The 25,253-nt window shown below is 41.8% G+C and overlaps 7 protein-coding genes across 7 annotated transcripts; 3 read left to right on the forward strand and 4 right to left on the reverse strand.

The window, feature by feature from the left end:
* Positions 1 to 173: 173 nt before the first annotated feature.
* EAE97_009847 (uncharacterized protein) lies at positions 174 to 2,556 on the reverse strand. Its single transcript, XM_038880362.1, has 3 exons — positions 1,952 to 2,556; positions 467 to 1,901; positions 174 to 413 (listed from the first exon to the last, which is right to left on the reverse strand). Exons 1-3 carry the CDS (start codon positions 2,098 to 2,100, stop codon positions 396 to 398), a joined length of 1,602 nt encoding a protein of 533 aa, XP_038728729.1. The 5' UTR covers positions 2,101 to 2,556; the 3' UTR covers positions 174 to 395.
* Positions 2,557 to 2,755: 199 nt separating this feature from the next.
* EAE97_009848 (uncharacterized protein) lies at positions 2,756 to 7,283 on the forward strand. The gene is made up of 2 exons (XM_038880363.1): positions 2,756 to 3,133; positions 3,193 to 7,283. Exons 1-2 carry the CDS (start codon positions 2,919 to 2,921, stop codon positions 6,851 to 6,853), a joined length of 3,876 nt encoding a protein of 1,291 aa, XP_038728730.1. The 5' UTR covers positions 2,756 to 2,918; the 3' UTR covers positions 6,854 to 7,283.
* A 1,680-nt stretch (positions 7,284 to 8,963) lies between these two features.
* EAE97_009849 (uncharacterized protein) lies at positions 8,964 to 10,852 on the reverse strand (the record flags this gene model as incomplete). The annotated part of the gene is made up of 5 exons (XM_038880364.1): positions 8,964 to 9,466; positions 9,528 to 9,701; positions 9,754 to 10,142; positions 10,192 to 10,721; positions 10,787 to 10,852. The coding sequence occupies 5 exons, from the start codon at positions 10,850 to 10,852 to the stop codon at positions 8,964 to 8,966; spliced, it is 1,662 nt and encodes a 553-aa protein (XP_038728731.1).
* Positions 10,853 to 14,181: 3,329 nt separating this feature from the next.
* On the reverse strand, positions 14,182 to 16,334 carry EAE97_009850 (uncharacterized protein; the record flags this gene model as incomplete). The annotated part of the gene is made up of 10 exons (XM_038880365.1): positions 14,182 to 14,347; positions 14,401 to 14,561; positions 14,616 to 14,700; positions 14,753 to 15,114; positions 15,183 to 15,258; positions 15,317 to 15,382; positions 15,434 to 15,707; positions 15,759 to 15,890; positions 15,950 to 16,130; positions 16,257 to 16,334. 10 exons carry the CDS (start codon positions 16,332 to 16,334, stop codon positions 14,182 to 14,184), a joined length of 1,581 nt encoding a protein of 526 aa, XP_038728732.1.
* An 897-nt stretch (positions 16,335 to 17,231) lies between these two features.
* Positions 17,232 to 18,250, forward strand: EAE97_009851 (uncharacterized protein; the record flags this gene model as incomplete). The annotated part of the gene is made up of 2 exons (XM_038880366.1): positions 17,232 to 18,167; positions 18,221 to 18,250. The coding sequence occupies 2 exons, from the start codon at positions 17,232 to 17,234 to the stop codon at positions 18,248 to 18,250; spliced, it is 966 nt and encodes a 321-aa protein (XP_038728733.1).
* Positions 18,251 to 19,912: 1,662 nt separating this feature from the next.
* EAE97_009852 (uncharacterized protein) lies at positions 19,913 to 21,622 on the forward strand (the record flags this gene model as incomplete). Its single annotated transcript, XM_038880367.1, has 5 exons — positions 19,913 to 20,060; positions 20,116 to 20,162; positions 20,222 to 20,606; positions 20,655 to 21,405; positions 21,457 to 21,622. The coding sequence occupies 5 exons, from the start codon at positions 19,913 to 19,915 to the stop codon at positions 21,620 to 21,622; spliced, it is 1,497 nt and encodes a 498-aa protein (XP_038728734.1).
* A 1,028-nt stretch (positions 21,623 to 22,650) lies between these two features.
* EAE97_009853 (uncharacterized protein) lies at positions 22,651 to 24,972 on the reverse strand (the record flags this gene model as incomplete). Its single annotated transcript, XM_038880368.1, has 6 exons — positions 22,651 to 23,450; positions 23,500 to 23,703; positions 23,760 to 23,832; positions 23,881 to 24,630; positions 24,687 to 24,847; positions 24,933 to 24,972. 6 exons carry the CDS (start codon positions 24,970 to 24,972, stop codon positions 22,651 to 22,653), a joined length of 2,028 nt encoding a protein of 675 aa, XP_038728735.1.
* Positions 24,973 to 25,253: the final 281 nt, after the last annotated feature.

Below are 25,253 nucleotides of genomic sequence, written 5' to 3' on the forward strand. Positions count from 1 at the left end.
AGTTGAATTGATCCCCTGGTTGGATAGCTATGGAGTTGCAATCATCCAATAGATCGATTATACAATGTAATCGGTATTTGAATAGAAGTTCTCATTGGCGTTATATGTACTCATTTAGATTCGTTGAAAGCACAGCAAACACAACATCAAATTAATCAATCATGAAGCAAACATTTCATCATCAACAACAACATTTGTATTGTTAATAACTCTGTACTCATTTATGTGAGAACATCAATCATAAACTATTCCTTGAAAACGCCCAAAAATAAATGCCACTCTTTGCCCACCCACCGATGATGCTTATGAAACCTGTGAGATATGGATATCTAAGAATCATTTGGTATACCGAGAAAATGCCACCAGTAGAAATGCCACGAAATACGACGGAGAAATCATTGCAACAATGGATCCTAAATACTGTTGTTAGTGGAGTCATTTTCAAAAAGGGTTGATGACAACTTACTCTGAAGTGTTTTTGTGAGTTGTTCTGCTTATTGTTTCTCCAGTCAAATTTACGGCGTTCGTAGTTCTCCACCTTTCTGGATCTTTTCTCCGCCGCCTTGACTTCTCTTCTCTTCTCAGCGGTGACACCAGCCATACCTAGACCTCCATTTGCACGGCTCATAAGTGCTCTTCCACGTTCTCTCTCATTGCGTCGAACAACACGTTCATCTTGCTCTACATCAGAATCGGAGTTTTCAGCTGCTTCAATTGCACGTCGTTGTCTCTCCTCTGGTGATGGATGATTGACCAAATTTTGACGATAATATTTTTGTAATGATCGATGTCCAGCGGTACGACCAGAAGGTAGGTGAAGCTCGTAATCAGCATAAAATGCTGCATGATTGTGTTTATGAGCATGTGAGTGCCATCCATCCTTGTTGTGGTGTGATCGAGGATCGGTGTGGGAGTGATGAGGGTGTTGATGAAGTTTCTCATACTGGTGCGTTCTCTCATCAAGTGGAACTGCGGTAAGATCTGCGGAATCCAAGGAAGACTCAGAGCTGTCAGTTTCCCATCCATCACCATTCTCCATATCTTCGTCTCCTTCAGCATCAATTGTCGTCGGACGTTTAGCTCCAAGTTTAACGCCACCACTGTTCTGTTTTCCTGGTAATGCATCTTCTGAATCCGATTCTTCCTCGTCATTAGAGTATGTGCTTCGGAAGTCATAGTAGTCGCCAATCTCGATTTGCTCGTCCTCAGTAGCGTAACGAATTCTGCAATGGCGCTTGTCTCTCATGTGAGTTTGAAGTCCAAAAATCGATTGCTTGAGTTTGCCACATCCTAAACATTCATGATCTTCGTAAATTTTCTCGTGAAGGAAAGCGATTAAACCTTCGAGGTCAACCAGGTATTCCTTCTCTGGGATGAACATGCCATGTATACGTTCCATATGCGCAGCATTAGCAGCTGTATCGGCCGAATCTTCGTTACAGAACAAGCATCGACTGGTAGAAACCTCCACTAACTCATCTTCATCGTCCTCCATGTCGTCGTCCTCAGTAGGTGTAGCCGTAGAGCCTTCAGCATCTTCAAGGTTGGTCTTCTTGATACCCTTAGAAACTTCGTCGACTTGCGCATCTGTATCGTCACCCGCTGCTCCATTTGTCTTGATAGGTTCGCCCAATGAGAATGTTGAGCTCATTACTGAGCTTGCATCGTCCATGTGTCCATCACTAGCCATCGCTGCCTTTGCCTTGTGTTTCTGGCTGCTAAGATGGTTGTGGTAGGCATTTTCACTGAAATATGTTTTAGTACAGATCGTACAAGACTTTTCGTATGCGGCCTTGGACGCTGCTGCTGTGGAAGAAGCCTGTGCCTGCAAGACTTTCTCGGTGAAAACTTCGGAAGAAATGGGTGGTAAAGATGTCACGCGGCGCTTCAAGTTGTATCGACTGTAGAGAATTATCAGTAGGTTAAGATCAAAGAGGGTAAAAAAACATACTGCCAATCGCTGCGCATATGTCCTCGTTGCAAGTCGCTATTTCTGAACGCCACTTGACATGTATTGCAAGTATAAGGATGGGAAGCATTGGTATCTGCTTGGACCGAAGGACCAGGAGCAGGACCTCTGCTTGCTGTGATGGAAGCCATTTTTGATGTTCAATAGTAAAGTGTAAGACAAACGAATGAACAAATAAATGGATATTTGAGGTAAAAGTGTTTGGAGGGGGAGAGCAGTGGTATCTATTCTTCCTTTCCTTTCTTATAATTGATAATTGATAGGCGTTAAAAATCGTTTTTGCCGAAAGCCCCGAAGAATTAGCCCTGGATAGTACTTGGATACCTATGAGTCAATCTAATGTTTTTCCTTTTCAATGTAAATTTGAGTTGTCCAGAGTTTTCACAATAAGAAGAGTATTTAAACAGAGTAAAGATGGTAGTGGCAATGATTTATGATACGAAAAAGAGTCATGTACTAGGGATATTTTTTTTAATGCAATCTTCTCTTCTATGAAAATTTACATCTGAGAATCTGTAGTGGGGTTGGGTTATCTTTTCTTTCCGTCCCTCACTCAAATGCGATAAAAATGATTGATTGAATGCTGATATGAGTGATAATGATTAATGATTGATGATTGATGATTGATGATTGATCATTGATCATTGCCCAGTGCGTCATCCCACCCAGGGAGCAAGGCCAGGTGCCAGGTGCCAGGTGCCAGGTGCTAGGGAGCCTCGGGCAACACTCTTTCCCTTGCCTTGCTTACTTTGCTTTGTACATTCTACTGCACATTTGTCAAATCGACTGAACCCTTATTAAAACCATTGAAAACGACTGACTAATAATAATAATACATCCAAATAGTCATATTATTCATAATCTTGTTTGTTTCAACAGTATAACCTTATTCCATACTCCACGCATTTCCTTCAACATAAAACATTCCTCTACACTCCTTCCAAATGTCATGACTCGAGATACATCAAGAGTTCGGGAGGAACGAAGTTTCGACGGCGATGATGATATCCTTTCAGCCCTATGGGCAGCCGCTCCTTTTCCATACCTCCCTCAAGATGCGCCAGACGAGTTGAAGAAGCTTACGGTGGAGGTTGAGGATCCAGAGCAAATATATGTCATACACAATGCAAGCAGGCGCCATCTCTTTCATTTGATGGTAGAAAAGTATGTTTGTTTGCTTGTCCTTCGTCAATAAAATTGAGGCTGATTGGATATTTCCGTAGGTACATCCGTCAACTTCGATATGGTTGCGATTCCACTCTTTGTCATACCCCAACCTGTTTCACTTGTCGCAAACGTCTTGCTCTGATCTCCGGTCGTCCAATAAGGCCATATAATTCGACAAGCGCGAGAATTCTAGCTGTCCACCTAGCTAGTCAGGACAATCCTGAACGAGGTCTCTGTCGCAACCCTCTCGTAGATTCACCAATCCAATTCAGCAAGCGTGTTAAGGCTTCTGCGCGAAAAAGTCTATCTGGGTCTAAGAAAATACAAGGTGGTGGAGGGGACACTTTGCAAAGTAACACATTCGGGACAGATAATGAGAGGCATGGGTCGAATCGATTACGGACCCTCATAACCACTACTGGCGATCCAACTGAGACAAGGGAATCGAAATCCACCATACTGGATGACTATACCAAGATCGATCATAAATCTTTCATTCAAAATGTATTTGGGACGGCAGCTTTCAAGATGGTAGAATGGCTGACACCGAGGAATTTGGCAGCACTAACCAGGCAGGATGGCACAGTCTCAGATTCGAATGCACGTTCCTCGTCATTGGCTGAGTCGACACCAAGTGATGGTATGAATACTCCTGCGCAGAAGCTAGAAGGTTCGAGTGGGACCGGGACAGGGACAGATTCGTCAAATGCTACAAAGTTATCGCCAACCTCTTCTGAAGCCCCAACTGAAGTTTCCGGGTATTCAAGTCAGTGGGATAGAAATGAAAGTTCTAGTGGCAAAGATGTTCCAGATCCGAGTACGAGGATGGGAATGGGCTCAAAGTCGCCTCCTGCTATACCTAACGACGTCAAGCCTAGCATTCAGTCGAGCCCAAATGCGTTGCATGCCGAAACCACACATATCTCGAGTTCAAGATCTCAAAGGAGGACAGACTCTTATGATGCCCATGTTTCCAAAGGTGTTTTGAATCTTTCGACTTCGCCAAGGGCGACTGACGCTGATACTACTTCGCCTCTGCCTCGCCATTCTATGCGCTCGAAACTTCAACCCACTCGGCATACAATGATAGCTAATCCAGTTCTCCATTTACCCGAAACCGATATTTCCTCGTCTATAGCACCCCTTATTAGTGCCACGGTTGAGCCTTCTGTCCCAACCGAGCCTACGATGAACTCTAAATCCGATTCTATTGCTAACAACGCAACTGAAAACCCCTCAATTGAAAGGCAGAAATCAGAGCCATCCTTACCTGATGAAAAATTACCACAAACACTTTCATCACTACCTATTGAAGTGATCAATCTGATCTGTGATATTCTGGAAGATGATAAGACTTGCGAAAAGCATTCATTGCATCCTGACCAAATCGACGACGATCTGAAGAGACACCAAACACGTATGGTTCCTTTGCGCCGAAAGTCAAAATCGACGATTGGTTATCCAAAATCAACTAAAAAACAATGGCGTCGTTTCATTGATCAGTGTTTGTACTCTGTCCTTAGTAAGCCCAGTTCTCTCATAAAATCTTTTACCGCCCAAGATGGGCAGGTCTTCGATACACAGACTATTTGGTACTGTATGCTACGTATGACTAGAGTTGCGCCGTCTATTGTCTTTGACAGCCTATGGATAGCCACTGGCACACTTTTCAAACCCCCACAGGAATTAGAATGGGCCAAACAGTCTCATAGCGACAGCTTGGGTCCAGATCAATCAATCTCAAAAGCCGATGCAGCTCAAATAATAAACATTTGCTTTCATGCACTCGTAGCTGCAGCACCACTGTTGAAGGATTCAAGACAGCTAGCAAATATGTCTCGTATACGTTCGTATGGAATTACTTTGCCTGGGAGGGAATCGTTCTCAATGGAATCAACTAAACTATGTCTACAATATGACGATGCGTTCTCGGATGAATTGGCATTGAGATTGGCTCGTCGAGTCTTCTCTGCCGTTTCCACAAGACGTAGGTTTTCTGAACTGATCCAGCTCCAACAAGATACCAGAGGCGACGAAAATGAACAAGACAGTGTTTTGGAAACTATCCTCGGCACTCTGAAATATCTCGATCTTGATACACCACCTCTACTCAATTTCACAGCTGCAGAACGAGATTTGCACGAGAAGAGAATGCCTACCTTAATACTCGATTGGGCACGAACAGTAATGATGCAAGATTGGAATGATAAAGGGGAAGTTCCCTCAGATGGGTCGTTTGGTGGTGCCTTGGAAACTATTGCGGCAATATACAGGAACAGGAAATCGCTTCTACTGGGAGACATACATTTCCGTACAGAATACTTTTCCGAACGGCTGGATAATGTCGCCATGCCTCTTGAGTGGTTGTCTTTCCAGTCTACTAAGCGGACCGTTCATTTGCTCGACTACCCATATTTATTCAATCCATCAACATTGGTCAATTACTTTCGAGCCATCAATTACTCGCGGATGAACCAATCCTATGAAGAAGCAAAGTCTTTGACTACACTTGTTCGTACTCACGAGGGACTAATCTCTAATGAAGACTATCGAAACAAACTTCGAGATCGTCTTCAAACAGCGACATCGAGATTCCTGGCGATTGAGGTTAGTCGTGATAATCTACTTGCAGATGCTTTTGATGTGCTCTGGCGAAGAGAAGGACGTGAATTGATGCGACCTTTAAAAGTGTCATTTGGTGGTGAGCATGGGGAGGAAGGTTTGGATTATGGTGGAGTTCAGCAAGAGTTTTTTCGAATAGCCATGACAGAAGCTATCAACCCTGATTATGGTGTTTTTACGATTGACAATAAAACAAAAATGACATGGTTTCAGCCAGGATCACCAGAGCCGTTGTGGAAATTCGAGCTTATTGGAATGATCATATCTTTGGCTGTTTACAACGGTATGACTCTACCGATCACCTTTCCTAAAGCATTCTACAGGAAGTTACAAGGAGAGAGCATTACGGAACTTCACCACATTTCAGATGGATGGCCCGAGCTCGCTAAGGGTCTAACAGATCTGCTAGAATGGGACGAAAGTAAAGGGGCCGTGGAAGAGATTTTTTGTCGAACATACGAATTTAGCCACTTTCAATTCGGAAAGTTGGTAAGCCGTGAAATGACTAGCTCATCTCAATGGCCAAAGTTCTCGGATGTCAACGTTGGCGAAGATTTTGAGGATTTCGATTCAACAGAGGTACCACTGGTCACGAACGAGAATCGAAATAGCTACGTTAGTGATTATATCAATTGGCTAACGAATATATCCATTCAACCACAGTTTGAAGCTTTCAAAAAAGGATTCTTCGCCTGTCTTGATCCTCGCTCTCTCAACCTTTTCGACGTCGATACTCTTCAATCTCTGGTCGAAGGTGTACAAGAAATCGACATTACTGAAATGCAACGTGGTGCTCGATATACTGGTTACGAGCCTACTGATCGCGTCATTCAAGATTTCTGGTCGGTCGTCAAAGAATATGATTTGGAAAAGAAGAAGAAGCTACTCGAATTCACGACGTCATCTGATAGGGTTCCTATGGGTGGAATGAAGAATTTCCAACTTACAATTCATAGGAATGGAGCAGGTACCCAATTACCAACTACGTCGACGTGCTTTCAAATCTTGATGTTGCCGAATTATGCAAGTAGAGAGATTTTGAAAGAGAGGTTCGATGTGGCTTTGGAACATAGTAGTGGGTTTGGTAATCATTGAGGAAGAGGATGATGGGTGGAAATAGGGGTATCGATCACTTTAACTGGCGATTGATACGGGTTTGTGGATGTTGATTTGAGCGCACGGTATGACATCCATGACTTCTTGAAGTTGGGAATAGTTAAACAGCGATGGAAATGATAATGAGTGTTTAAATACCTTCTTGTATTGTGTTGGATAGCGAGTCGAATGTAATGGTGGCGTTTCTTTGGCTCGATCTTTCGATCTCTCTGCATGGGAAGGGGTAGCATATAGCAAGCATAGCAAGCATAGAATCGTATAGCGTTTGAGGAGAAATACAAATGAATGATTGCGATGTGACTTTATCGATTTATTGAAATGTTGATTTGGAATGAAATGAAATGAAATGAAATGAATAGAAATGGGGTACTACTAGTAGAATGGAATGGAATAGATTGAGATGAGAAAATAGAGAAATGAAAAGACCCGTAAAATTCTTGATTTCTTCGGTTCGCGGCCCGCGCTTCCTGAAATGATAGCTTGGCAATTGGGATTTGAGAGAAGAGAGAAGAGGAGAGGGAGGGTTGGAGAGGAGGGGTTGGAGATTGGAGATTGATTGATTTGTTGCGCGGTTGGGTGGGTGGCTGGCTGGTTAGGTGATTGGGCGCTTTTGTGTGCTGTGCAGGTGGTGTGCTGTGGTGTGCTGTGGGATGGGATGGGATGGGATTTGGATGAGATTTGGAATTGGAATATGATGATAAGATGATAATAGAATGAATGGTATTTGGAATTGTTAGATTAGATTATATTGTTAAATAATTTAGATTAGATTAGATTGTTAGATGGATTATTAGATTAGATGGATTTGTATGTGTTTATGTGTGTGTGTGTTTGTATATATGTATATATGTATGTATGTATATACGTGTATGTGTGTGTATATATATGTTTTTATTTTAATAACATGTTTTATCAGTGTATAGGTTATATTAATATATGGATTATTTCGAAAACTATTTAAATCAAGTTTTTTAAAATATTAATATTTTAATAATCAATTATTATTTTTTTGAATAAAAGATTTTAAAAAAAATTGAAATCTAGGTTTTTTATTGATTTAATTTTTATAAAATAATTTTATTATTTTCTAAAAGAAAAAGGAAATTGTTATGATTTTCGTTATAAAAAAAACTATTTTTATAATAATAATTTTATAAATTCGAATTTCCCAAAATTAATTAGATTTTTAAAATTTTTATATATTCAAATATTTTATACTAAATTTTCAGAAAATTATATTTATAAATAAAAAAGTGTATAATTATATATAAACGAATTTTGTATGTGAAATAAGTAACCTGTATATTGATATGATCTATACACTAATAAAACACGTTATTGATTTTTGATCTTTTTGATTCGATTCCAAATATCTAGGTGGGTGGCTGGGTAGCTGGGTAGGTGTTGGCTTATGAGAATGACTTTGAGATGAGGCTTGAGATGGGGTTTGAGAGGGTTTGAGAGAGTTTATAGTTAATGGTGTATGTGATATATAGAGAGCTACTGAGTATGTAGGAGTATCGTTTGTAGAAAGTTGATAGACAGTGGAGGTGGAGGTGAAAGCTTAATATGTATGAAATCTAGTGTACCGTTTCATATTCTTGGAGTGTAGAGTTTATAGATAGGCGGTGCTTGATCTATCACACACGAATATTGGAGAATGAAATTCACGCTGGATTATCTGGGTTGCAGTTTAATATCGAGTGATTTGAGAGGTTTACCTGTTTAATCTGGAGAGTCATAATTTGTGTGCTGAAGTAATAGAGATGGAGTGATGTTATTTGATTTACGATATATGTGAGTCCATGATTAAAATCATACATGGAATGGAATTAATGCGAAAAATTTAAGAAAGCAAAGGTATGTTGCAATGTATTCAAGCAGCAAACCTAAATACAAACGTAATGGTACTGACTAAATAAACATCGATCCACCACAAGCGAGCGGGACTGTCACAACTCCCCTTTGTTGACTTGGAGAACTATTTGAATTGCACCTAGTGCGTAAATCTTGAAAATATCTTCCAGATCGACAAACTTGATACAACTACGTCTCTGCTCGTGTAACAATTCCAAAAGAGTGAGAAAAATTAAGCATCTTGAATATTAACCACCTCACCATACGCATCCAAACCCAATCTCTTCTTTGCAATCGATGTCTTGACCGGATTGGGACTGTTGAAAATCTCGTCCAACTCCTCCAAGGTACGATTTCTGGTCTCGGGGATAAAGAACCACACAACGGTCGATTGAACTGCACACCAAATGGTAAAGATGATGTAGGTTTTCCAGCCGATCTTTTGCATCGACACGGGCCATGCGAATTGGTTGAGGAGACCGGCGGCTGCGACGGCGAAACCGGAGAATCCCATGCCCTTGGCACGCATTTCGAAGGAGAGGACTTCGACGGGGTAGAGAGCTTGGAGAGGTGTGAAACCAACGGAGTAGACGGCACCGAAGATGAAGATGAAAGCGAGGGAGGCGGTACCGGCTGCGTGATTGGTGCCGACGGATTTGGGGTTTGTGGGATCCGGAATGGACTCTTGGTAGAGAGCGGCGGAAACGGTCATGGCGAGCCAGACTACACAACAGCCTGTGTGGGTATTGATGTTAGTAGAGGTTTCTTCGATAGTGTATTGGGGAGGATTATTTACCAATGTTAGAGAAGAGAAGAAGAGGACGACGACCAATACGATCAACCATTGCGGCACCGAAGAGAGCCCAGCAGAATTGTTGACAGTTGTTGATTAGAATGACGTTTGCTTGGCCAATAGCACTGTCGATACCGATAGTCTCAAGAACTTTGCCCATGAAATATGACAAGACAGCTGAGTTTTGTTAGCTAGACTGTTTCTAGGTAGGGAATTGCAGAATACTTACCATTTCCGGCCCATTGACCAAAGATCGTGATACTGACGTTACAGAAGAGACGGTAGCAAGTCGATCTGTTCTTGAAGAGCGCTCTGTAATCCCACCAACGCTTGTCGGCACCGTCCATTTCCAAAAGCTCTTCGTATTCGTTGAGTTGCAATTTGACCCATACGCTTTCTGTGTTTCCTTCTCCGTGGTATTTGGTAAGCATCTTCTTGGCTTGATCGCGTTTGTTATTGACGTAGAGCCATCTTGGGGATTCCGGAAGGAAGTAAGCAGAGATGAAGATGATACTGGAGAACATCAATTGGATCCAAATGATAAGTCTCCATGATTCGTCGCCTCCAATGTTGCTTGCTCCACGAGCGACTCCACTAGCAATGATTGATCCAGTGAACCTAAATCTGATTAAAAAAAGGACTGACAAAAGCTTTATACTAAACTTACCAAAAGCAATTGAAGATAGCTGTAACTACACCACGGTATGCTGGGTGGGAAACCTCAACGACATACATGGGACCAGCGGCGGAAGCGATGTTGACACCGAAACCAAGCAAGAAACGACCACCCATGAATTGTCTTACACCTGCTTCTCTGGTTGCAACTCCTTGAATGATCGTACCGAGAATAATGCAGAGACATCCGAGCCACATTCCGAATCTTCGTCCGAAAGTATCGGCTGCGGGTCCAACGAACGGCAATGAGACTACACCACCAATTTGGTACATGGAAGTAACAATACCGGCCCAGATTCCAGCATTTTCACCGTGGTAGAATTCGAGAAACCAAGGGTTGACAAGTAAATTGTTAATAAGCGATCCATCGTAACCGTTCATGGTAGCACAGAAAAATCCGATAAAACAAGCAGTGTAAAGTTGAATTGTTGACCACGTGAAAGCCTTGGGGGGCTCCTTGAGCATTGCCTCGTTGAATGTCTCGTTTCCGAGAACGACTTTGGCTCCAACTTCGGCATGTTTCTGTAGATTTAGTTGAGGTTAGAATTGACCTGTGAGGAAGTTGAATTGTATATTCTGAACCATACCTCATCATCACTTCGAGGGTGAGCGAGCTCGGCCTCCTCGTACTGAGTATTTGTCTTCTCCGCCATGACTTCCAATTTTCTGCCAAACAAGAAATTACTATGACAATTGAAAAGGATCTATTGATCTGAGAGAGGGATGAGGTTCCAAAATCAACGGAATATGCTGCACTTATGTACTGTAACGATGGCAATCTTGAACCCTGTCAATGGGAGGCTGGCCTTGTCCCTTCGTACAGCCATAATAAGCATGCTCTCAATAGCGGAGCGCTAAATAATCTTTGGAACCAGTCTATCCTCCAACCCCGGATTTTCGGGCAGGCATTCCTGGTGTGCATTTCTTTTCCAATAAAAAGATGCCATACAACTTTGTGGGGTTCGGGGTCGTACATTATGCAAGTATACTTTTTACAGCATTCACAAGACTTCGGATCCTTGATCCTTCCGTTTGCACGTATGAATCTCATCCCATTATCGGCTGGCCGTGAGGAGGCAAAAAAATCTCAACCCTTGAGAAATATCAGAACTGCTGATTCGAAGACGTGTTTCCCAGTACAGAAGTCATTTGCGGAGTAACTACCCCGTGTTCCAGAATAGGAATAAGCTGACAACGCCTGACATGACAATCGAGCGAATTTTTGGCGAGATTGGCTTTTGGTATCCGCTTGTCACCTGTATACCAAGCAATGCTTAAATCACTTTTCCACGAATGAATATCCTATCCAACGACAAGGGACTAAAAGTTTCAAATAGAATAATCACGCTTCTGGTTAAAACGGGTTCCTGATGGAGGTCCGTGATAGATCATTATTCGGTCCAGCTCTCTGCTTTTCCTCGTCTGTCTTCTTTGGGGTTTCGTTTATATTTCGGTGGCGGTGAAACGAGCGATGGGTGTTTGTTTTGAAGCGTTGCAGTGTCAGTTTGTACAATGAGACATTGGGTGATATTTTACACTAGGAAAGTGTTAACGTAGCGTGATGTCACGTGAATGTCATGAGTTGTGCATTTATGTGGGTTGTGTCTGCATCTCGTGAGGTTGACCAATCGTAGGTAAGGTTGATGGCTCATTGCCGCCTACTAGTGCTAGACTGGGGAAATTTTGTTTTTGAGGAGACAGAAGGGATTTCCTCGTAGCAAGTACTTTAGTTTGTAGGACAATGCATGCTACATGGGCGACATGCTTCTAGAATTCACCACCATTAAAACTACTTCAATGCATCGATCGACAACTCAGCAACATTTAGATACTATTTCTTCCTTAACCAAATAAACCACCTTCTCAATCCCAACAATACCGCTCCCGCAAACGACAACATTCATTACAGATCCCCAACCAACACACCATCTGCGGCGCAGCCGGTGCACCTCTCACCTTGGCCGCAAAGCCCAATCTCGATTCAAAAGTCCCATCCCGACATGCACATATATGCAATCAACCAATTTCCAACCAGTATATCCTCCGTCCCAAGAAAGTTTTTCAAATTGAGGAAACCATATTCTCGGGATTTAGTGCGTGTCGATAGTCTGTACTTGGAGCTTGGGAAACCGAACATGGTTAAGATTTTTCATCACAAGCTCCTTCGACGACTTCGTATTAGATAAAAAAAATACCCGTCTTCGCCGCATTTGCAATTTTGCCTCCCAACAGTTAGATCAGTTGCTGAGGCTTTGAACTTTGATATACACATTTGATTTCTTTTTCCAGGGTTGATTCTCCGCGAGCACCTACAAATGTCAAATTATCAAAGTGATGGGATTTTGGGGATTTGGGGTCTCCAGATTTCAATGGATGGATAGACGGATCAGCCGACTAGGTTCGGGATCCTTTGCCGTTATTACTCGAGTTATTAACCTAAATATCCACAAGCCTGCAGTAGGACAAATTGCAGATCCTACTCTGTACTCTGGATCGGTAGCCGAGGCATGTGGACTAGGATAGGTACACATGCACGTGATAATTCAGCTACGAGGTATTGTGAAAATAAGAGAATGAACATACAACTTTTAAGGGAAGAATTTTTACAAGAGAAGACTGAATAGATCATGTTGAAATCTGACAAATATAGATATTACTATTATAATACATCAAGCTCCAGATCACCAGATATGGAGGTTGGTAAGTGATTGATGATTATTGAAGTCTAGTTTTTGAAGAAGACGAACGTATATCTATCTACCTAGCTAATCTCTCAGACCATCCATAATCGGACCACTATCTATTCCATCAATATAAAACAGAACATCAAATGTCCAACATCAAATATCGAGCATCAAATATCAAATATTACCACATCAAGACGAATACCTAGCATCAAATCCGCATACGGCAGATTTCTCAAATATATACCTCTTCACTTCGCTTCTCTCCTCTCTCCTCACTTTACCTCAACGAAAGGTTCATCCAATCTCGACATCTTGCCCCCAATTACAATCCCAACTCACCAGCCTAAAGCCAAAGTCAAATCCAAACCAAGAAAGACACAAATACAAACGCAAATAAAAAGATCCTAGTATCACCATCAGTAACCATTTACCGATCTCCAGAACTATACTATTCCGCCACCTGGAGTGTTTAGCATATCTATCTGCAGAATGTATCAAAGTAGCCGGTGAGCATGTTTTCACTTCAGATAATCTCCAACCTACGTACCTGATGATTTCCTAATACGCTATACTTCCGATTACGGATTCCGAATGCCGGTATATAAACATGCAAATATGCAGATGGGAATTCTATCAATTAGTTAATACTGCCTACGATTTTAATCTCCTCTTCTTTGTTTATTAACACAACCCACTTCTCAGTAACACTTCCATGTGATATTAGAGGCACAACATAACCTGTTCGTCTTAATACTGGAACCGAAATAGCTGCTGAAACCAATGACACAGTAGTCGCCCTTGGAGGCTAAGTTGCCGGAACATCCTACATTTGTTTGTTTTCGAAATGCTCCGAGTTACCTATTCGTAAAGTGTTAGACAGCTCTCTCCTGGCACTGTGGCAGTTTCAAATTCAATCTAGTACTTGAAGCAATCCTAATACCCAAGTATTGTATTCTACCTGACTTGGTATCACACAGAAGCGATATTGGACACTGATTTAGGTTAAAAGACAATCAAGTGAGAAACTGAATTTGCTAGGTAGGAACAACCCATTGAGTTGAATACGAAGCTTCATGTACCAAGGAAACACATCTTGCGCATATAGACTTTTGCTTTCTTCTGACTATGTGATACTTCCGCGGGGGTTCCACTATGACCCGCTGGTCATTGAGCCTCAGGTCCACTGATCATATGGTAGTAGCTCTGTAACAAACCAATTACTATCTTAAAATGCAAGACTCTGGTGTTTTCCAAGTCGGCCAACTTTGCTTACAGACTTGCATTTTCCAGTACTGTTATCCCATTGTTACCCGAATACCTTTACTGCTCAGCTTGGGGAGCGACCCCACAAATGCATGATAGGGGTCAACATCAGAGCTGTCGGTCTCATACAGACTAATTTTTGGTCCGAGCGGACCGAAAATAGCTGCAAGAACCATTGAGATCTCGGCATAAGCTAGCCTATGCATGTGAGTCAGCCTTCTGATGATTCTGGTATTGGGAAGTGCCCTTACTCTGTACCTAAGCAGTCACGAGATCCTTTGGCAAATGGAACATAGTTCCTGAGCATCTTCGAATTTATTTCACCAAGCCATCTTTCAGGCTTGAAAACTTTTGGTTCTGAATATACATCCGGGTCGTAATGCATCAAATACGTGGACATACCTACAGGTGTCTAATTTTGCATCAGTTTCATGGTGGTACACTTGGTGCACTGCTTCAAGCTTACTCCAGGAGGTATAATCCATTCATGATATTGAAGTGCAACATCAGGTGAACAGCGAGGTAATCTGTGCATTGAAGCAATGCTCATTCTACCTATGTTTAGTTTCACTAGCTTATCATCTGATGCGTAGAATAACTGACCGTAAACCCTCCTTGATACACGCCTGCAAGTATGGAAGCTGCTGAAGGGTTTGGTATGATGGAATGTTTTGCGAGCCTTCTGGGTCGATGGTACTTAGCTCTTCTGTGAGACGCTGTCTAACATCCACGTTCAGGAGAATATGGACCACCAGATGACCCATAGATCTGGCAACAGACATGGTACCAGCCATCAAAAGAACTTGTGCCTCCGCTCCAAGCCGTTCAGTTGTAAGCTCAGAGGCTGGCAGATCACTTGTCAATAAGTCATAGAATAATGTAGAGGGTGGACTTTTGCCACCGGAATCGTTAGGCTTTTCTAAAGTCACTCTCTGCTTCACTCTATTTATGTATTCGATAGACATCTAAAAGCCATCTTAGCACAATCTTTCATCCTACTCGAAAGTATTTCGAAATATTGTGTTGCGCTTACAGTTCTCCAGTTCATCAGCATTTCGCCTGAGAGGCTTAGCCTGGTGATCAGTGATGCAGGAATTAGCTCCACAATTCTACATAAATGAATATCAGCACACGGAAAATAAAGGCTACTCTGTTGACAATGCACACCTGAAGATCCATGGGAAGTTCACAATGATCGGCGAAGAACGAGTTATCGTATGGAGTAAAGTAAACCTGTTGTGATAATTAGGATCCCATGAGGGCTGTTATGTGGAACAAGCTCACCACTGGGGATAGAAATCAGGCTGTGAGAGAAACGTGGAATTTTGGTTCTCAAAACAAACTTTGCACATAACTTCTCCAGCAAAAGCAAAGAGTGCGTGATCAAGCCGGACTATGGTATCTTTCTCGAGGTTCTCTCTGAGCTGAGATATGAGACTCTGGACTAATTCCATCAGTAGTGGATAGATCTTCTTGACTCCTGAGCTCGTGAAGAAGGGCTCCAATGGTTTGCGCCGCTGGCGGTGAAGTTGATGATCTATCGTAACAGGATGAGAGCCTGCGGAAAGTCAGGCCGTCGGATCATCTTTAAATAGATAAGAAGGAATACCTTGAATACCCATACCTGCAGCGAATGCAGGATAGGCGGAAGTGGACCTTGTGTTGCTAGCAACATATACTGTTCTATAATACTCCGGGTCTCTAATAGATAATTCAGCGGGGTTAACTCTGACGACAGGGCCTGATTTGAAGAATTAGCGTAATCGATCTTTCAAAAACCATCATAGTTAGTGTTCTCACCATAGCGATCATGTAACTCCTCAATCTTGTACACATAGGTGCCCTCATAGAAGTAATCCCACGCAATCTCGTATAAAAATGTGATTGCACAAATACGGGGTCCAGGGAATTTCGCCAAAGGATGAAACCATATTCGATAAACAGCTACTAGGTTATAGTAGATTGTTAAGACAATGGTGAACTTTATGAAGAGATTAAGGACCGGAATATTTTCTAAAATGGAATGAAAATAATCCATGGTAACACCTGTGTATAGAACAAGAATGAGAGATGATCTTGTAACGCCTTTGGCTAAAATCTAATTTACCTGTCTGGCGATTGTAATATAAATAGTTTTGGAACGTTTAAGGGCATGGAGGTTTGCATTTTCGTATTCTGATGCCATGTGATAAAACTATCTGTATGTAGCAGCGGTTAATAAGCGATTTCACTTTGTTCACTAGCTTCTTGTAGATCATTTCTGTAAAGTCTTTTAGACTAAATGATGTATGTTACATGTTGAAATACACGACTCAGTGATATGCATTGAAGGACCGAAATACAAGATCTAGTGATATACATAACCTGCTGGATTGCATATGTATAGCTTATTGAAATGCAAGATTCGATAATTTGCTTAAATATTTGATCTGGTGATAATCTCATCAGCTAAGTCCCACACTTTCGGACCACCCCTCTTCTAGACTATCTAAAATCTAAACCTACCTCAATTACTACCTTGAACTTCACTTTCCATAAATCAACAACCGTGGATTCGATCGACATCAAGTTTCTTGATGTTTCGCTACACAATTATTTTGAATTGATCAAAACTAGCGATTTCAAAATCAATATAGAGGATTGTGATAGTATTTGTAGAACTGATACTATCGGAGATGGACTAAAGTTGAATACTTGTTAACCTCTTAACATTAAAGCCTATGTAGATCTTTTGAGGTGGTGCAAACGAGGGGCACTGAACTTGTGTAACTGTACGACTCAGTGATGTGTCCAATTTGCTGAAATGCACGATCTACAATCTAGTGAGATATATAACTTGCTGAAATACACGACTCGGTGACATATATCAGTTGCAGAAGTGTATGAAATGAATGAATCAGCGATATGTATGACTTACTGATATCCTCAATTTCTTGATAAGCTACATTGTCGAAATTATGATCAACGTCGAGGTCGTATGTAATGGAAAAATCCCTCAAATACCGGATGTATCGTAGTACTGTGCATATATATATATATATATTCTCCATCATTTTGGTTATAACCTTGTGACATTTTAACCATGGAGTCATTTGTTCAATCGTCATTTTCACCTTTGCTCAAAGAGCTGTTCTGCAGAGTCAAGAGGACATGCTCTCCTCAGACCTACGAGGCAGTATTACATGAACGAGACGGTCTCCTCACGCGTGATGATGATTGCGTTTCTTTTGAATCAACTGTTAGGCAGCATTTCTACGAACAGCCATGGATCAATCAACGCCGAAAAAGATTCGAAGCCATCGTTTTCTTTTCATGTGCAGCACCGCGAATGTGGTTTTCTCCTCGTCTTCCGAGAGATCTTGAGATTATGTACACTATCTATTTCATATACACATTCCTTGTAGATGACGAGGAACCTCAGGTTTCAGACTACACATCTCTAGTTACAATGGAGACTGCCCCGACATCGTTCATGGCCAGCTTCCGTTCTCATCTCGATAAGATGAAAAAACATTTCTCTGACGAAGAGTACTGGTACTTCCTGAAAGGACTTATCGACTTCATCCTAATGACACGAATTGAGCATTTGCTTCACGGTCGTGTTCACACACTCTCTAAGTCCTCGGTTCACTTCCCATGGTACTGGAAGCAACTTGCTACCAGTGCAGCACCTCATACAGCTATGGTTCTCCGTGATCACTCAGACTTGGTCTTAAAGAAGCAAGTCGACTGCGAATTGGAGCGATACATGTCATTTGTCAACGACCTCTGTAGTTGGTATAAAGAGAGGGTGGTAGGGGACGAGGTGATATACGAAGAGATAAACTCTCACATTCGATCCGAAAATAGCCATAAGGGCTTACAGCACCTTTTAGACGAAACTATTGGATGCATGGAACGATGTAGAGAGATATGTTCGCATGATACTGAACTATTAAAGTCAGTCGATTATTTCCTGGTTGGATATTTCCAATGGCATTTGGTTACGGGTCGTTACAAGCTTGCACCGTTTCTACAGGTAATTCAAACCTTTCTAGTTTGTCATTTTGCATACGCTGAACTTTCACACAGATTGATATATCGATGGATACTGAGTCTTAGACCATTGAGGTCAAAGTGCTTCGGGAGACATAAGCTCACAGTGGCTTTTCCTGTATACATCGTGATTAAGCTTAAGCTGGATCTAATAATACAAGTGGTACTTGCTGGCTTATCGTGGAAGTATCAGCAAGTATCAGCTAGACTATGAAATCCCAATTTGTCATTTTATATTTTTGTGGAGGGAGGAGCTGTCAATGGACGTTATTGGACAGATTTTTATTGTAATTGACAATGACAAACGTGTATCAAATGCAAATGACCTCAAATTTAGTTAATAGACATGTGCTCTAGGGGTAGGCAACAACAGTATAGTTGTTGTATATCTGGTAGTGCATTACACAAGCATATGATCGTGTTCATTTGCAGCATAGTCAAGTCGATATAAATAATGAGAGAACGTGTTCGGCTATTTTTTATCAGCGGAAGTTTGTCAGATGAATTTGCTAAGCATTCATTTCCCAGTTCGAAGGGGTATGTTGAGTTACTTCTTTTGTCAACTTTCAACATCGCTGGTGTTGTCGCAGCTCGGCTATAGGTTATATAGAAATTGCTAATATATTTATAATAAACTTAGATTTCATACCATTTAGCCTGGTGTCTTCACTATCGATCACATCTGTAGTGCTTTTGCAGCTTATCAATGGGTCAAACACAGGGTTCTTCGAGCCCCTGACGTTTCCGGCTGCATCTCAGAGTAGTAGAAAAGTATTGATAAGCAATATCACCACAAGTAATGTATACTTGCATCTAGGTATGTACAATATAGCCGAATGTGGCAGTTCGAAAAGAAACGAGCTAGTCGTGTACAACAAGCCGCACTTAATTGCTATGCATAGAAAATGCCCGGACAGGTTGTATGTCTTACTGAAATCAATGCAGAATTTGTCTGAAGTAGTATTATCCCCTAGACCGCTGAAAATGGACTCCGTCGCTTAACAAAGACTTATTGACCAATCAGATCATCAGGATTCATTGAATATAAAACAACATTCACATTTATTTCTTGATATAAAATTCAATCAATATTATTTCTATATCAAAATCTAGAATATAATAATACATACTACTCTTTCAATCCTTGTTCTTTTTCAAATTACAAAAAATCAAAATTTGAAGTCAAGATTTTATCTTATAAATAATGTAACTGAGAAATCATTAAAATAGGCATTCTATCCAATAAAACTTTATCGTTCAAGGTATATCGCACGGACCACTTTCGGAGTAGGGGATACTGACTCGTTGTCTGATATGCAACCGAATGAAGGGCGGTCCAAAAAATATCTCGCTACCCTGATAAGTAGACATGTTTATGTTAACTCGAATTTATATTCCCGAGTATATCGTTAGATAGTATCGTACAGAGATGGAAATTGACAATTTAAGTTGCATATGCAGACAGTTGCGATATACATGGTCATGTTGACCGGATGAACTCGTGGCCACCTTACGAGCATAATTTTCATTCTTTGCATATACGAGTGATTTCTACTAGCTTCCAACAACTCGTTACAGTTCAATACAATGAACTACTAATGACTAAACCACCCTTTACATGTTAAATGAGGTTCTCATACAAATATACCAGCAACATAAACAATGGTAAACTATCTATCCATCCTAATTGTGTAATTTCTATGATATATGCAATCGAATAACAACACAATGACCGTTTCAGACTATCTACCATACAATACATCGGAATCCTTGACTTTTAAAATCGCATTGTTCCTTATCAGTGTGATAACTGGATATCATGTCATTCTGGCCATGTGGAATATTTCGCCTCTGCACCCGCTGAGCCGTATTCCAGGTCCGAAGCTCGCAGCGGCATCGTATCTACCAGAATTTTACTGTGACACAATTAGGTTTGGCCGATACACGGGGCAAATCAGGAAAATGCATGATATATATGGTGGGTGTTCAACAACGTCGTCGATGGGGAACACAAAAGCTAACAACGAATTTATATAGGTCCTTGTCGTACGCATCAATCCTAATGAAGTACATTGTGCAGACAGTTTTTTTGCTGCCGAGATCTACGGTGTGGGTGCTCGCAAGCGCAACAAGCCTCAACATCAAGTTAGTGGCTCTATGATGGAACATTCAATATTTGCAACTATCGATCACGACCTACATCGTCTGCGCCGACGACCATTAGCCAAGTTTTTTTCGCAAGCACAGTTTGCCAAAGTCGAGTCGCTAATTCAAAGCTTAGTTCAGCGTCTTTGCGATAAACTCCTGAAGGAAAGCGAATGCCCCAATCCCCTCGATATTACCGCAGCATACTCTTGCTTCACATCCGATGTGGTTGCTGACTACCGCTTTGGAGAGCCCTTTGGATTTGTCGCGCAAGAAGGTTAGCAGCCGAATTTCAGGCCGAGCTTGTTCGCACTTTTACATACAGTCCACATATTCCGCTTTTTCCCGGCACTAAAACACATCGCTCTCGCTGCTTCAAGGCTATCAAGCTACGTCTCCTCAGATATGGAACTGTTGATCAAACAATTACGGATTGATATTCTTAACAAAATCAAAAACATCCAGACGAGCCGAAATACAGGAAACTTGCTAGGGAGAGCGAATTTATTTGGTTCACTACTGGATTCTAAACTCCCGGACTATGAAAAGTCATTGGTACGTCTTACAGACGAGGCGGCTGCATTTCTAGGCGGTGGGACGGAGACGGTCAGTTGGACAGTCTCCGTTATTACGTACCATTTGCTATCAAAACCAGACATCTTGGAACAGTTGACGCAGGAGCTGAAAACTACGATAAATATCGCGGAGGATCTACCTCGCTGGACGGCGCTACAGAAACTGCCATTTCTGAGCGCCGTAATACAAGAGGGCCTACGATTGTCGTATGGAATATCCGCACGAACATCACGAGTGTTGGCGGAGGAAGACCACCGTTACCAGGGCTCGTGGACTCCGTCACACGGGACCAGAAACCCTGTTTACTTTGATGTTTTGATTCCTAGAGGCTACGCTATCGGAATGTCATCTGCAATTAGCCACCACGACGAGAGGAACTGGCCGGAATCGCATTCCTTTCTTCCGCAACGATGGATGAGCAAGAATCTGGAGCGCAAGAAGGACCTTGAGAGTCATATTCTGTCGTTCTCTAAAGGCAGCAGAGCATGCATTGGGAGGAAGTATGCAAGTTCAATTGTTGATTAATACTTATATACTAACATAACGTCTAGTCTCGCTACCTGTGAACTTTACTTATTGGTTACAGCATTAATTCTCCGAGTATTTCCGAGAATGCACCTATTCGAGACAGAACAGCAAGATATTGAATATGATCATGATATGATTATTCCTTTAACTCACAGCGATAGCAAAGGTGTGCGGGTACTTATTGATTGAATACTACTATCAACCAGTTTTATATTCTATATATTACTTTTGACTATGATTAGTTAATGAGTTTACTTATAGACCGCTCTTAGCGACTGAATATTATTTATACAAGAAAGCACGCTAAGACTATTAGGCGAATTAGATATTTAAAGCGGTCGATATAGTCAACTCTAGTATATGTAGCTTGTAGTAAATCGTATACTATACTTGATTTGAACTACTAGAACTTTTTTTAATGTGTTTAGGGATTATACAGTTCGATCCAATTCAGTAGATTCATCCATCCATTCATTCATCCATCCATTCATTCATTCATTCATTTATCATTCTCCTTTCTTATTCTATAATATTTCATCCCATTTCATCCCATTTCATCCCATCCCATTCTATTATATCTATCTATTCATTTTGCAATTATTATTCAAATACGCCCTTTTCTCTCTCCCCTCTCCTTCTCTATCCCTCCCGTTTCCCTCCCCTATTCTCTCCTTTAACAACTTTTAAACCCCTCCCTAAAAACATCTATATCAACTATATCAAAAGAACCAGATATAACATAGATATAAACAGAAATACAGATACAAGGAAGTAAATAAGACAATAGACCTTAGTCTGAATATTCAATTAGTAATTATCAACTCTCAACTACCAACAACTGCCGACTACGGAAACCTCAATTTTATTTTATATCATATTTGCTTCCATTCTAATTCCCTCCTTTCCTTCCCTTCCCTTTCCTTCCCTTTCCTCCCCTCCCATACCATTCCTTTCACAGAAATCAATGCTTATAAAATTGACTATACATCAATTCATCAATCCGTGCATCCGTCCGTCCGAACGCAAATTCCCCTGCCCCTCTCCGCACTTCTCCATAATTTAATTTAACTTAACTTCCTTCCTTCATTCCTCGCACTTCACAAATAGCCCCCCTTTCATCTTCGCTAAAATCCGTCCACGTTAAATTCTTGAAAGAACCTCATTCATCCTCGCACTAGTCCCTCGTCTCCTTTCCAACATACGCTCTAACAACCAATTTAATAAGCAGCACTTTGCCTATAAAAATCCGCCGGATTGGATGCGCCTCCAGGTGGCGCACTAGGTGCATTACCTAACCCCTGACTTGGTCCCTGATTACTATCACTGCTATCTGGTCTCTGATATGCCTTATATTGCCCCTGGCTGGGCAATGTTGACCTCGCATCCCCTAATACTGGATATGGGCTCCCTTGAACTGGACTTGGCAACGAACCCGGGGGCGCTGGTGGTTCGTAAGATGGCTGAGGAGGTTGCGATGGTTGTTGAGGAGGTTTGTAAGCATTGTATTGTTGAGGCGGTTGAGATGGGGCAGGTGTGGCTGAATATGGGTCTGTCTCAGCGTATGCAGTATATGGATGAGGATTTTGTTGTTGAACCGGAGAATCATAGACAGAAGTTGCAAGTTCTTGTGGGTTAGAGTATGTACTTTGGGGGCGATGACCAGTCTGTGGTTGTTGGGTTGGGTATTGAGTTGGGGGAGGACTGTTAGTTTCAAGAGGGGGTGGTTGTGAGCCTGATGGAATACGAGGAGTAGGGTCTCTTTGGGGGTATGGCTGTTGACTCTCTGATTGTGGAGGTTGCTGGCCGGGATATGGTAGATAGCTCTCTGATTGTGGAGGCTGTTGGTTGGGATATGGTTGATGACTCTCTGGTTGTGAAGGCTGTTGACCGGGATATGGTTGATGACTCTCTGATTGTGGAGGTTGTTGACCTGGAGCTACAACGTAAAAGGGGGCCGGTCCATTACGCTGAGGAGGATAACCGTTAGATGGAGATGGTTGCGGCTGATATGGAGGTTCTGCATAGACTCAGTATGTTAATGTTTATTAAAAGTCGAGTTCACTCACCTGACTGAGATGGTGTATAATATCGCTGTGGCTCTTGTTGTGGTCTTGCGGCTTGAGGAGGGTACCCATAACCTTGTGGACCTTGAGGTACTTGCCCAGGACGACCATACTGATAAGGTTGTGCCTGGGTCATGGAGGCATCAAGTAAACTTTCATAATCACGACATGATTTAATGAATCTCTCATTGAGTTGTGTGAAATCGTCTAATGTATGTTAGTGAGCTGATCAACAGCCGTATTATTGGACGAATGTTGCCTACCTTTTCTTTGAGAGTACTTTCCAATAAGCTCAATAAGCTTTGGCCTAATTGCAAGAGTAGAATGGTAAAGTTTCTAAATATGTCAGAAAGTGGCTGGAAAATGAGGATACAAAAAACCTACCGTAATTTCCTCATTATCACGGGCATCTAATTGAGATGATGAAGTACTCAATAATGTAAGTAACTTCTCGACATTCTTGATTTCCGCAAAAACCTCGGCCTCCATTTGAGCTTCTCGTTGTAATTCTTCTGGTGTGGGATCGACCAATTTCTCGACATAATTTAATGGGAAAATACCAGTCTTCCCTCGTAGAGAGCCCCTCCACCAATCCTTATACACTGATCCTACAACTGTGATAATATCCCCCTTTCGAAACTGTAACTCATCTGCATCTGTAGGTTGGAAATTGTGAAGTGCTCTCACTCTTGAGACAGTAGCCGCGGTAGTCCCAGATGGTACTTGTTGTGGCTGTGCAGCTTGTTGCGATTGTGCCGGACCTGCGGATGAATTTGATGGTTGTGCAGGTTTTGGCTGACTGCTTTTGTCTTGAATGGATAATTTTAATGCCATCTGTAATTCTTCTTCTTCCTTCTGACGATCCAAATCTGTGAGTCGATTCTTTGATGGGGCGGAAGGCGGATGTAAGTTGGGATTTTGGCTCTTCAAGCGGTGGTATTGATCATTCATAATCCCCAAATCAGGGTCTTTAAACATTCCTGCCCATTCAGCCATCCGTTCCAAAATCTTTGCCTTGACTTGTTGATGTGTGTTTCTATCGTTCGCCAGTCTCAATAGTGCATCCGTGAATGCTCTCGAAGCCAACTCTCTGTGCATTTTCGCTCCGCAATTTTGACTTAAAGCATTGGCAAGCTATATAATGAATGTCAGGTTTGTTGGAAGCGATTCCAGCTCACGCGATGACCTACCTCTAAAGTATATAATTGCACGTTAGCATTTCGATGCGCCAACCTCTTTATCATGCTTGCAACGGCATCCTTAGCGCCACTATCTTCACCGGTTACTTTGTCGCAAACATCCATAATGTATTCCCAATTTTCTGAGGTAAGGTTCTCGTCGGTCGCCTTAGCTATAGCATCCATGAATTAGCACCATGCTCAAGGCTTCATTCGAGATAACTGGGGATTCGAATAAAATCATAGGCTGTGACTTACCGACGACCTCATCAAAGGCATTTTGTTGCGCGCGAAACATCGTATACAAATTCCTATATTACTTAGATCTTTCAGGAAATAAATGTCGTGGGAATTTTGTGGTTATGAAGGTGTAGGTAATAAGTAAGAGTTGTAGATGGTTTGCTCCTAGAAGACCGAGCCCCGCTAAATAGACAAGTGCTGCGGTAGCGTATCACGAGCATATCAACGTCACTGGAAGCTTTCCGACGCCGCACAAGGCATAAGGCATCAAACCAGAATACGATGGATGTATGGAAGAATTCGATACTAAAAATAGAATTGTGAATTTACCTGTAATTA

This window comes from Botrytis byssoidea, assembly GCF_014898295.1.
Source record: "Botrytis byssoidea strain MUCL 94 chromosome Unknown BBYS_024, whole genome shotgun sequence".
NCBI lineage: Eukaryota > Fungi > Ascomycota > Leotiomycetes > Helotiales > Sclerotiniaceae > Botrytis > Botrytis byssoidea.

Coding starts and splice junctions, on each gene's coding strand:
- EAE97_009848 (XM_038880363.1), top strand. CDS start 2,919: ATGACTCGAGATACATCAAGAGTTCGGGAGGAACGAAGTTTCGACGGC. Junction 3,134..3,192: donor TTTCATTTGATGGTAGAAAA/GTATGTTTGTTT, acceptor ATATTTCCGTAG/GTACATCCGTCAACTTCGAT.
- EAE97_009847 (XM_038880362.1), bottom strand. CDS start 2,100: ATGGCTTCCATCACAGCAAGCAGAGGTCCTGCTCCTGGTCCTTCGGTC. Junction 1,902..1,951: donor CATATGCGCAGCGATTGGCA/GTATGTTTTTTT, acceptor AATTCTCTACAG/TCGATACAACTTGAAGCGCC.